This window comes from Triturus cristatus, chromosome 2_2 (genome assembly GCF_964204655.1).
Source record: "Triturus cristatus chromosome 2_2, aTriCri1.1, whole genome shotgun sequence".
NCBI classification, from domain to species: domain Eukaryota; kingdom Metazoa; phylum Chordata; class Amphibia; order Caudata; family Salamandridae; genus Triturus; species Triturus cristatus.
The window spans coordinates 1,246,044,599-1,246,057,847 of record NC_140582.1 but is presented as its reverse complement, the minus strand read 5'-3'; the positions used below and the strand labels follow the sequence as shown (position 1 = coordinate 1,246,057,847).

Here is a 13,249-nt window from a genome sequence, read left to right as displayed (position 1 = left end):
GGCTGCTCCTTTCCCGGGAGTACGTGCAGTTTCAGGCAAAAGTCCAAAACGTAGCTTCCTGTCGTTTGGCCCAATTTCAGAAGGAGGGGTCTATCAATACCGTTGAAGCAGGCGCGGTATATTTGTTTCCATTACTCCGTCGACATACATTTCGAAAAGACGAAGATAGACCCAGGTTTGTGTGCTCTTTCAAAGATTTATTTTCCGAGCCCCTACACCATCGCCATTACGCGTTTCAGCCTCGCGGAGGCCTAGATCACATGATATGCTGATACAGAGTTTTTTTCAGTTTTTATATATGCATATATATATATGCAAACAAAATCCTCCGAACTGCGGAGCCCCCGACCCTTCAGGGCGGCCTCAAGACAATGGGCACGGAGCAGCCCATCAAATCACCATGTATATATCAGAACAATACCCTTTCAGGGATACAGTGCCACATAAAATATGCAAAAAACAGAGCAGAGAACTCTGGGTAGTTTCCAAGTTTACGTGGAAAGCAGCTGCTGTATAAAGCAAACAACAACACCAGCGAAACCCTGAAACCGCTCACCTTAATGTCCACTTGCCCCGTTGCTGGCCATTTGCGCTGCTCTTGCACCACACATTATGGTGCAAGACCGATGAAACTCAGAAATGAGATTTATGAAGCCACGTGAGTAGAGCAGGGGAAAAGGCACATCCTTATAAAGTATAGTGCATTTCTGCCCTTTCCTGTCACGCAGTGCAGCACAGCAAGGTGATTTGATGAGCTGCATGACAATGTCATAAATATGTCCAAGACTTATGAAGCCACTCAGGGCCATGTTACACTGTGTATGAGTGACGCATTGGGGTGTACGAATATGCCCCGCTATACATACATACATATATACATACATGCATGCATGCATACATACATACATGCATACGTACATAAATACATGCATACATACATATGTGCATACATACATATATGCATACATATGTGCCCACATGTTTGCATACACATATACACACCTACATAGGTGAACAGGCCTTCCGAAGATGCTTCTTCGAAACTGGCACACATGTAAGATTGGACATGTCTTTGTATTTATCATGAGTTGGCTTGGCACTGGCATCATCCATATTCCAACGTGCTGTTGAGGCCATGTTCAAGGGTATAGGCAAAGTAAAGTATTTCCAGGACGACAGCCGTAAGAAAGTACAGGAAACCTGTTAACAGTGGAAAATCTTACTTCAGGGAAGGCGATGGAAATCGTGAGTGGTATTGAAGCTACCGTTAAATTTATGGAACAAATAACTGTAAGTTCGCAGGTACACGCGGTGCAGTCTCAAAACAGGGCAAAGGAAAGAGAGAAGGCGTCTTCATTTGAAGAGAAAAGAAGACCACTGGAATGTTATTGCTGTGGAGGTGGGAATCATTGAGGAAATGTTCTTAAGTCTCCAGCCAGTGATAAAGTGTGTGGCAAGTGTAAAAAGAGGGGGCATTTCATGAAAGTATGAAGAGCCAGATGGGACAATGATGCCGAGGAGGGCAAGAGTGTGAATATTGTAGAAGCTACACCTGGGCAGAACAGTTCATCTGATTCAGATGAAGAGAGTGTAGTGTTTGTGGTGGATGGGCAAGGTGCTCAGGGTTGTGAAGTGTCATTAATGACTGGCAGTGCTGCTAAGAAACCTCACTGTGTAGTGTTGATTAATGTAATTGACATTAACATGATGGCAGATTCAGGTTCCTTATTCACATTAATTCCAAGAATGAATGGAAAAGATTTCACAATTTGACTTTAAGGAAATCTAAGGTGCGACCAGTGGCATATGGTGGCAAATCCATTGAATTTCTAGTGGAATATAATGCTGAATTGAGCTTTAAAGGAAATAGTGCGGTGGGCACTGTATATGTAGCAGCAGAAGGTTCAAATGTATTGGGATGGTTGGACCAAAGGAATCTAGGCATTGTGTTAGATCCTAACAGCCATGATCAAGTGGTACTACGCAACGATGTGGTGCGGTTGGTATCTGACACAAAATGTTCCTGGTAAGAGGCTTTCCCAGAAGTCTTTGCCACGGAGTTGGGCAAAATGAAGGATTTTACCCATCAAATTTAGCTAAAATCAGGGGTGAAACCTGTGGTGCTCAAAGCCAGACATGTTCTTATAGCCATGACGTAGGAGTTGACTAAAGAACTGGAGAAGTTGTGTAAGCAAAACATAATTGAACCCATTGAGACTTCAGAGTGGCTTTCTCCAGTAGTTTTAGCAAGAAAACCGAATGGCAAGTTGATGACGTGTATTGATTTGAGAGATTTAAATGAAAGGATTTGGGTTGATAGTGCCCTTTGGTATGGTGTCGGCATCATCCATACTCCAACGTGTTGTTGAGGCCATGTTCAAGGGTATAGGCAAAGTAATGTGTTTCCAGGACGATATTTTAATTTATGATGCAGATCAAATGGAACATGATAAAACCCTTGCAGTTGTATGGGCCATATTAAAAGACAAACCAAAGGAAGGTTTGGTGAGGGACATAAAGGAATTCCCTGCACGTCAGAATGAAGATCAATGGCGTTAATTTTTGGGGATGGTGGAACTTTATGCATGTTTCGTACCAAAGTGTGCTGAAAGAACGAAGAGTATGAGGACATTATTAAAACATTTTTTAGGTTTGAATGGAGGATCAAGTGGAGAATGAATTTGGTGTGATGAAGAATGAGGTTGCAGAGGCTAATCCTCTAAAGTCATTTGACACACTAATCGAGCATTGTGGTGACAGACGCAAGTCAGTATGGTTTGGGTGCCGTATCGATGCAATCAAGAAATGTCAAGGATGAAGTGGTGGCATATGTGTCTCGTGAATTGAGGGCAGCCAAAGCAACGTATTCTGTCATTGAACGTGAAGCTCTCGCATGTTGGTGGGGTGTGAATTATTTTAGGAAGTACTTATGGGGAGTCGAGTTCAGTTTACACATCAATCATAAACCCCTTCTAAATCTGTTTTCAATTCAGGGAGCTTGCAAAGCAACTCCAAGGATTGGCAAATGGCATTACCGGCCGCAGGAATTACACTTCAAATCGGAGAATATTTCGGGTGTGAAAATCATTTTTGATGATTGTTTATCTTGTTTACCCATGAAACCTAGAGAAGAGGAGGACAAGAATGATGATTTTAGTGTAGTGGCATGTACCATGTTAGATGAGAAGAAGTGTGTAAAGGAGGATGAATGGACACACGCTGTGGAGCATGATAAGGTGCTTCAGGAGTTAATGTCTTGGTTGGGCAAGGAATGGACAAAAGAGAAGGTTGATGATACTCTTAAAGTGTACAAGGAGGTGTTGGAAGAATTGAGTGAGGCTGATGACATTCTTAGGAGGGCCAGTTTATTAGTGGTAACTCAAGGTAAGAGAGAAAAGATGTTACAGTTGGCCCATGAAGGGCATGTGGGGATGACAGCTCTGAAAAAGAGAGTAAGGAAGACATTTTGGGGACCAGGATTGGACAGGGAGGTGGAACACTGGGTGAGAGGTTGTGTTGCTGAGTGACAAGTCTTAAGTGAAGGTGCCGAGTCCTGTAGAGGCAGTACAAGTGCAGGAAGACTGTAGGTCAAATTGGGCTTGGAAATTATTGGATCTATGAATATGTTGAGAGAATCGTCTTGGTATTGTATAGTCTTAGTAGACTAATATTCTCATGGGCCTTAAGTAACATTTGTGAAATCGGCCATTACAGGGAAAGTGGTGAAATTTCTGTGTGAATCGTTCATGCAGGAAGGTGCTTCCTCGGAATTGGTCATGGACAATGGCGTGCAGTTCACATTGGAAGAATTTGGTAGATTCATGAGTAACTGGGGTGTAAAGCATGTGACAACTTCCTTGTACCATACCAGGACCAATGGCATGGTTGAGAGTAATCAAAAATAGCATTCAGTTGTCTATGGTGAATGGATTGGAGTGGAGAAAGAAATTGGAAGCATTGATTTGGGCATTGCGTCCAACTCCCTATGGAAGTACTGGAATGTCACCTTTTGCTCTACTCAAAGGTAGAGAGGCTGCCAATAAATTAGTACGACCTTGGATGGGCAGTTTGGAGGTGTCCGTTGAGGAGAAGAAGGGTTTGGGGTTAAAACAGTCTGATGTCGAAAGTATATATGTGTCCAAGGAAAGTGTGCGAAAAGTGAAGGTGAAAGAAGGGGATTGGGTTAGAGTTAGATTGCCTGCTTTTATTGCCAAGGGAAATTCAAAGTTTTCTGACCCCAAGAAAGTGGTGTGTGTGAAGGTGCATGTGGTTAAGTTAGAAGATGGTAAGTGGTGGAACACGGAGAAGTTGGTGGTACAAAGGCATCTAGGGTGCACACATATTGTGCATGATAAAATGGTAGGGGAGAAGCGAACCAGAGGTGATCGTGTTTGTACCAGAATTCTGTGGGTTTGTACCAGAACTCCGTGGGCAAGAAAATCGTCAAGAATTTTATGGTGCCACTGTATATATTTTCTGTTGTTGTTTTTTACGTTATATTTTTCATGTATCCTTCACAATAGTTGTAACCCTGTTTTGTTTTGTGTTTATAGGGGAAAGGTGTGTTGGGTCTTGGTCTGAGGTCGCGGGGATAATTCTGTGGTCGGAACTTTGCAGGGACTGACTGGACTGTAGGGGATTAGAATGTATGGTTTTCAGTAGTGGTCAGTTAGTCGGTAGCTGGCTGCCCTGCTGGGTGCACGAGACTTGAATTAAACTCCTCATTCCTACCTTGGCTCCTGTCCGCTGTGCAGTGGTACTTCCCTGCAGACACCTTCCTGTACAAAAACAGCACTGAGCGGCATTTCCCTCATTCTATGTGTGCTGCAGAATTCAGCCGACGTAGAAAGAGGAAGTAATGAGGAGAAATACAGATAGTTCTCGTTACACCTTGCATGGAGATGTGGAGCATTTGGACACATTCACAGGTCTACCAGTAATGGTAAATCTGGGAATGTGACAAAATCCATGGGTAGGTGCGTGTGAACAGCCCTGATCCACCCATGGAACATCTCCCTCGGGCAGAGTAACGCAACGCAGTGATATGCGCTGTGTTGCGTTACTCTAGATTTATCAAGCCATGCAGAGCCATTCAAGGGGGCCTTGCATGGTTTGATAAATCAAACTTAGGAGTTGTGTCGCTCTTGCGCCCCATTGCGTGTCACAAGAGCGACGCATCTCTTTTATTAATATGCCCCCATGTTTCCAGCAGTTGATATACCCCAGCTGTGCACTGTCACAGAAACAGCAGCTTAAAGATGTGTGAGAGTTGCTGCGTTTGAACAAGACAATCTGTTCCTGCTCTGTAATGTACAACACATCACTGTGTATCCTGTTGACGTTTTGTTTTCTGTTGATATGCCTTTTCCAATGTTAGATTTTCTCTAGTAAGTTGATCCATTTCATGAGAACCAAGAGGTAAGGCATGGGGTTAACCTGACACCCTGAATGACGCACAGTTGCCATTTGTGACGCAGTACTGTGGAGAGTATACAGTGCCAACTTGTTATTCTTCTGAGAACAATAATCTGATGCAAATAACTCTCTGTTGCTTTTCAGGTGTGATCTTGTTCACTGTGGACAATCAGGGCGTCATCAGGGCGGGCCCGCCCCCAGCAGCTTCGAGTGACAATTTCACGTCGAGAGCTCGTGTTCTGGGAAAGCTGAGCGATGTAAGCCATGTGCTCTTCAGCCCAGAGGGTCTCCTGTATGTCGTGAAAGGTTCTGAGATATATAGGGGTCCCATGCCTTCAGACCCATCCAAGAACTGGCTCCAAGATACTGCAAAGCGCGTAGGGAAAACAGACTGGGGAAGATTCAAGCGCCTTTTCTTCCACCCCAATGGAGCGCTTTATGCCACCACTCATGAGGGTGGGCTCTACACAGGCCCCCCGCCGGCCAACGAAGATCAGAGTTGGTTGTCCACACAAGCTACCAAAGTTGGTAATAATGGATGGGATTGGTTTTACGCCCTCTTCTTCGACCCCCAGGGGATACTGCATGCTGTGACTGCAGATACCTTTTACAGGAGAAGCCCTCCAGCGAGTGCAGCTGTCAACTGGATTGGACAAAGCCAGGCCATCGGCAGGGGAAGTGTTTGGGGCAGTTTAAGCCACTTTATGTCTTTTACTCCTGATGGCAACCTTTGGTGTGTCTCCAAGTCAGACGGGAAGATCTACACGGCCCCTCCACCAACCAGGGTGGACGACGACTGGCTTAAAAGAGCCCAAAATCTGGGTCACAGTTACTTCTTTAAATTCATGGCCTTCACAAGGGGGGTGCAGGTCAAGGTCTGTGGCACTGCAACTTAGTGACGAGAAGAAGAGCCCAACACCCTCGCCTACGTAAGTATGACGTTGTGTCTCCACCCTTCTCTAACACACTTTCCACAAAAGCTGTTCAATGGTGCCTTTGAGTTTTTCAGTCAGCTTTCCTACAGGGAGTTTTCAAAATGCCACAGTCTTTATTTTTAGATTTTCAGAAATAAAACACCAAAGCAGGTTTACTTTTGAAACACTAGACAATAATGTACATGGATGAACTTTGAAAGCGAGCAGACAAAGGACATTTGGTCATTCTGATCCTATTGGACCTGTCTGCCCCATTGGATATGGTCAACCATAGTCCTCTCATGAATAGGCTCACCTCAATTGGAGTGAGAGGCATAGTCGCAAAATGGCTGCAAACCTGACTGTCTAATACACAACAGGGGGGCGGCCCTCCCACCCTACTAATCCGAATTTAGAAACATTACACATGGTGTTCTTCAGGGATCAGCAATGAGCCCCACACTATTTAACATTTACATGAGTCCTTTGATCTCAATCATTAAGTTATATAAAATCAACCTAGTTAATTATGCAGATGACACCCAACTTATTTTTTCCCTGGAAGCAGATCAATCACTGCCGCTCAATATCTTCCACGAATGAATGCGAAGAAATGCAGCCTGGCTTCGAGATGACACACTGAAGTTCAATGGCGGTAAGACAGCGATCTTATGCTGCCCAGCAACAAAAACTCCATTCCCCCCGTCTAATTTCTGGCGCATTCGTTCAGATAAGCCCCCGACACCCTCAGGGACCATTTCAAATCTGGGCGTAATTTTGGATAATAAACTAGGCCTAGAATCTCAAATGAACAAAACGGCCAGAATCAGTTTTTACTCATCAGAACCTCACGAAAGATACGCCCAATGCTTCCAATGTCTGCCAGAGCCCCAGTGGTAAGAAGGGTAATCCTGGGCCGACTGGACTACTGTAACGCTCTGTTACCAGGAGCTCCAAACGTCTTAATCAAGAGATTACAGAGAGTTCAAACCGTGGCAGCTAAGCTGGCTCTAGATAGACCACGTAGGTCATCTGCATCCCTGTCCCTGAGGGAACTTCAGGGCATATTATCAAGAAATGGCTGTGTCAACATGGGCTTCCATTGGAATTCTCACGGGCATATTATCAAGCCCATTATCGCGGCTTTAGCGGCAGTTTTCTGCCGCTAAAGCGGCGATAATTTTAATGCTGTGCTTGATAATATGCCCCTTCATTGGCTCCCTCTGATGCAGAGAATACACTTTAAATCACTCTGTATTGTGTTCAAGGCACTGCACGGCCTTGGGCCAACCCCTCTACAAAATAGGTTTAACTGTCGTGCCCGAAAAGAAGTCTACAATCCTCATCAGCTAGTCTGGCTAGCAGGTCCAAATACAATACAACTAGGGGGCATATTTACAAGGGTCATATCTCCGCATTTTTGGCTTTTAAAGCCAAAAAAGCAGAGATAAAAATATCGCCCTATTTACAAGAGGGTGATAACATGCATTAGCGCATGTTAGCACCCTTTTACCCGACGCCTCCCTTTGCATCGCTAATGAGATGCAAAGTGGGCATCATTGGGTAGTACAACCTTGTAAATATCACTGATGTACACATCGCGATATTTACAAGGCTGCCCACGCATTTTAGCAGACGTTAGTATTTGGAGAAAACAGCTGTTTTCTCCAAAAACTAACGTCTGCTAAAATGCAGACTTAGCTATACTTACCATTGAGGTGGATTATGCTGATACAACCACAGGGTCGTATCCGCAAGGTTATCACCGTTTTCATGGAACATCGCTGGGAAACCAGCAATGTTCCATGGAAAACATCGCTATCGCTGGGAAATTATTGCCATTGCGCTATGCGTTGTTAATACAGTGCTAGCATGGTGATAACTTCCAGCGATAACATTTCTCTCGCTCAGAGCGGCTAGCGATAAGTATCGCTGCCGCTTGTTAATATGCCCCTAGATTTGGAGGAAGAGCATTCATGACCGAAGGAGCTCGACTCTGGAATGAACGCTCAATAACCCCAAGACAGACAGGGGACCTATTACACTTCAGGAAGAGTCTTAAAACATGGCTCTTCCCAAAAGATTAGAACAGGTTGCAAAATGATACCCCCCAGCACACCTTCATCCAGGATTATATGTCCACAGCTGCTTAATGTAGCACCAGGATACCCGTTCGGTGACAGTGCACGTTTATAAATATATGTAAATAAATGTCCTGCATTTGTTGGGGGTTTCCTGCAGGGGTCCTGTTTGCAACCACTATGCCTTGCATGGTGGACATATAAGGAACAATCATGGGTGGAAGCACCTCCCTAAGGGGTCTATTATGATGGCGGCCAGGAAATGGGACCGCCCGCTAAGGGTGCGGCAGTCCCGCATGGGCAATTAGGATGCGCCTGCCAGACTGGCGGGCGCATCCCGCATTTTTTACACTGCGACGGACAGTGCTGCAAGCAGCACCCGCCGCAAGGTAAAAAATGCATGTTGTGCATTTGAATGCACAACGTGACGGGCACCTCGCGGTGCCTGCCAGCTTGTGCATGCAAATGTTGGGGGGCACCGTAGGTACTCCCATGTGCATCCCCCAACACCCTGGGGGCTTGCTACGGGCCCTCAACAGCAAAGACCTTGAGCCTTTCCATGGCGGCAACGCGCCATGGAAGGGCTGATCTCCACCCGCATCAAAATATGGATGGCCACCATATCAAACATGTTTTCCGCCCGGTCGTCGAGTCGACCAGTGGAAAACCGGCGAACGGTCTATCCGTCTGCCGGGGTCCCCCCTGCCATTGTAATGTGGCAGGGGAGAAATGGGAGACGGGCGGTAGAGATTGGCAGGCGGATCGCCACCACCATGCGCGCGGTGCGGATCTGCCCGCCAAAATAATTGGCCCCTAAGTGTGAAGGAGCCGGTCTTTTAGGAGCTAGAAAACTAGCACATGATTTCCAATAACTGAGCCAGCTAAGGCTGCGCTGCCAGAAACTGAGCAGCCTTCAGCGTGAAGAAACCATGAGCGGGGCTTTCAGTTTCAGGGCAAATAAAGCCTGGTGTCTTGAGTGGAAACACCCAAACCCCATATGTCAAAATATCCAGTGAAAGTGCTCTCCATAAACATTGCTGCAGTCAACAAAATACTGTGGGGCATTTTTACCAAATATTCATGCAGCGCTTCGCAGCAAGTCACGCTCTAAACTAGAAATAATAGCTTCTTTCTCCCCACTTTCTGCAGATCTGCAGATCTGCTCAACTTCATCACTTTGGACCCATGTCCTCTGCAAATACGCTGGGGCCAGATGTACGATGCATTTTACCAGTTGCGAACTGCCCTTTGAGCTGTTTGCGACTGGTAAAATGCATTTTCTTATGTACCAACTTTATTTTGTGAGTCAGTAATAAATTATCCACTCGCAAAATAGGGTTTGCGAGTACCGATTAGGAAGGGGCGTGTAAAGGGCGTCCCTTCCTAATAGCGAGTCGCACTGGTATGTATGAATGTTTTGTGGTCACAAAACATTTGCAGATTACCACAAATTACATTTGCAAACAAGAAGTAGTCCCCAAGGAACCCCTTCCCCTTTGTGAGTTGAGGCACCAATAATTATTTAGAGCACTGTAAAAAAATGAAAAGAAAACTTTTCATTTTTATTTTTGAAATGCATTCCGGTGAGTGCCTGTCATTCCCAATGGGTCGCAAATTACAACCTGACTTATGAATATTAATGAGGTATGTCCCTTGCAACCCATTTGGTAATCGCAAACAGTGTCTGAGACTCTGTTGTATATCAGCTTTTGCGACTTGTATATTGTGAGTCACTAGAAATGCAAAACCCGACGGTCATACTCTCTCTTTATGGGGCTGTCCTCTGGCCCCAGTGGCCAGGTTTGACAATCTCTGCCCCCCATATATTCCGCTAGACCCACAAATGGCAGAGGTCGGCTATCTGAATTGCATGCCCAATGGTTTATGACTGTGACTGAGGAAGGCCCAGATGTGTTCCCCTGGACTCCAGTGTTGACCAACGGCAACTCCTATGGCACACAAAGAGTTTGATGAATAGAACTGTCCACTTTCTATAAGTGCCAATTCCAAGCAAGATATGCCAAGCCCACCGTTACCATTGGAATGGGTTTGGCCAGCGAAGCCATTGTATTGGAACATCATGAGGCTGTGCCACTGCAATCCCTGTGCTAACTTAAGGGAATAGCAAGCCTCCTCGGTAGGGGAACCCTTGTGGGTCTTCCTTACAACCTGGGCAGTCAACCCCTTGGGGTGCCTGCTCAGCCCTTCACCTTCCCGGATGGACTGTGTTTGATACTGGCCAGCCGGAGCACGCACGCAAGGGCATTCTCACAGATCTGCTTTGGCAGGTCGGACTCATGTTTAAATGCACAGTCCATGCGAGTGTACACACTGGCCTTACATGTAGGTAAACCACACCAGCAGTTAAGTGCACACCTAAGCCGCAAATGGCGGTTCTGACCTACGTTTACAGACATCATGTCTGCACCACTCCCTAACATGCGTTGGAAGGGTGCATGCACTTCACACTGCAGTACAGTGGGAAAGGGCCAGGAGCCTTAGGACTCCACCTGAGAACCAGCAATACATAAAAGGAAAAAGCAAAACATTTAGGGAGACAACACCTGACAAGTATCAGGTCCAACAGTCGCTTTGGATGAATTTGTGTCCAATCCTTTTTCCTTCCATTTGGAATACTGCAGGAGTCCCACCTTTTTTGACTTATATGTCACTCCTTTGGCCAGGCTTCTAAAATCTCTCATTTTTTTTGTAATATCGTATGCTGATGACACCCAAATCTTAGTTTCAGTGTCCAGTGATTCCGATCATACTGCAGCCAGATTCCAAGACTGTATTCTGCACATTGGCATACTGGATGAACCGTGCTGGACCTGATACTCATCATTTAGGGGCCGATTCCAATCCTGGAAAAAGGCTGTACAAATCGTTGTATGGAGCGTTTTTCCCGTACAACTCGTACCCGGTAAACTTTTCTTACAACCTAGGAAGTACGATTCGTACAGAAAGCCTCTTTCCATACAAATCGTACAAAAGACCATACAGCTAAAATAAACCAACGATTCTGATCCGGAACAGCTTGCACGCGACATCTGTATGTATTTAAGCAGCAGTTTCCAGCCCAGCAAGTACGATTCGTCCCTACGGCACTCCGTACGGCTCTTTTCTTACGGGAGCCAAAAACAGCTGTAAAAGCAGAGTCCCCAGGGGTACGAGTCGTACAGGCATACACACCCATGCGTTGTGTATGTACGGTGCGTACCCCAACATCGCGTATGTACTGTGCGTACCGCCAACATCGCGTATGTACTGTGCGTACCCCCAACATCGCGTACCCCAACATCGCATACCCCAACATCACGTATGTACGCACCGTACATACGCGATGTTTGGGGTACGCGATGTTGGGGGTACGTACCGTACATACACAATGCATGGGGGTGTATGCCTGTACGACTCGTACCCCTGTACGACTCGCACCCCGGGAACAACTTTTCCCGGGATACGAGTCGTACAAAGTTCGCTTCGTAGCGGGTAATGGCATTCCCCGTGTACGGGACATTTTCCGTACAAATCGTAAATCGGAAAGCCGGTCCGGATCGTACTAGTACGGTTGGACTGCATTTTTACAATTTGTACGGAAAAGTGTCCGGGTCCGTCTGGTACAACTTTTCCCGATCCGATTTGTAAGGATCGGGCCGATCCGTACAAATCGGATCAGGAAAAGTTGTATTTTTCCCATACGAATCGTACTTCACGGGTCGGACGGGACTTGTGCGATTTGTATGGAAAAATTTACCGATACGAGTCGGACGGGAAAAAGAATACAGGATCGGAATCGGCCCCTTAGTGTTTCCCTAAACCTTTTGGTTTTCCATCTGGGTTTTGCTGATTCTCTTGTGTGGCCTTCGGGCTCTGGGCACTTTCCCACTGTAAATACAGTATGAAAGTGTGTGCGCCCTTCCTACTCGTGTTGAGAAGTAGCTGTGACTCGATGTTCTTAAACATGGGCCTGTCGGCCATTGCAGACCGGTGGGTGCGCACTGGCATCTATTGTGATTGACCTCATGAGCAGCCTGCCATTGCAGGCTGCTGTATGAGCACACCCGCACCTATGGTGCCCGTGATTAAGTGTACAGCCTGCCATCGTGCGTGAGCACAGACACCAGTATTAGTAAACGTGTGTCCAGTCTGCCGCTGCAGACTTGGGTGGGTGCACTTGCAATCCATGGTGCTGGGGACTATGTGTTCAGCCTGCCCTCGCAGGTCTGTGTGCACACTGGAATACCTATGTGTGTTCTCACTATCTATGAGGTTTGCTCTTTCCATACGTTAACATGGGTAAGTGGTTGACATTACTTCGGCTGCAACAGTGGATTACAGGGGAGCAGCCTTGTGATGTTTCCTATCAATGGATTCACCAGGCCAAACCCTTTCCAGTGGTAAAGGTGGTTTTGGCATAACTCACGTAGAAATGCCACTTATAGAATATGGACATTTGTATGCTCGAAGAGTCTTGTGTGCCGTGGTGGCTGGCTTCAGTGGACACCAGGGGTCGGGGGAGCACATCTGTGCATTCCACAGCAACCATTGCAAACCATGGTGTAGAATACCCATCTCTCAATATAGTGCACCACAATGGGGTACACTGTGCAGAGAGGTCAGAGAGACCCTTATTGGTTTACAGAGGGAAAGTAGATAATGCTAGCGCTTTATTTTGCGGTTGTGTGGGAGAGCAGGTAGATATATCAGAGGGTAGTGCTAAGCATTTGGTGCACTCACAAAAGCAATAAATGAAACACACACTTAAGAATGAAGTCGAGACCGATTTATAAAAAAAGTATTTTTACATTTATTTTGAACCAAGAACTTCAGTTACAG

General features: G+C 46.0%; 1 protein-coding gene across 1 annotated transcript in view; it reads left to right on the top strand.

Moving 5' to 3' along the window:
- The window catches only part of LOC146863508 (uncharacterized), a 149,487-nt gene that overhangs the window by 104,660 nt on the left and 31,578 nt on the right, over window positions 1-13,249 (top strand). The window contains exon 3 of the mRNA XM_085643383.1: window positions 5,560-6,344. Coding sequence (XP_085499509.1) covers window positions 5,560-6,311 — 752 coding nt within the window. The 3' untranslated portion in view covers window positions 6,312-6,344. The remainder of the gene's footprint in view (window positions 1-5,559; window positions 6,345-13,249) is intronic.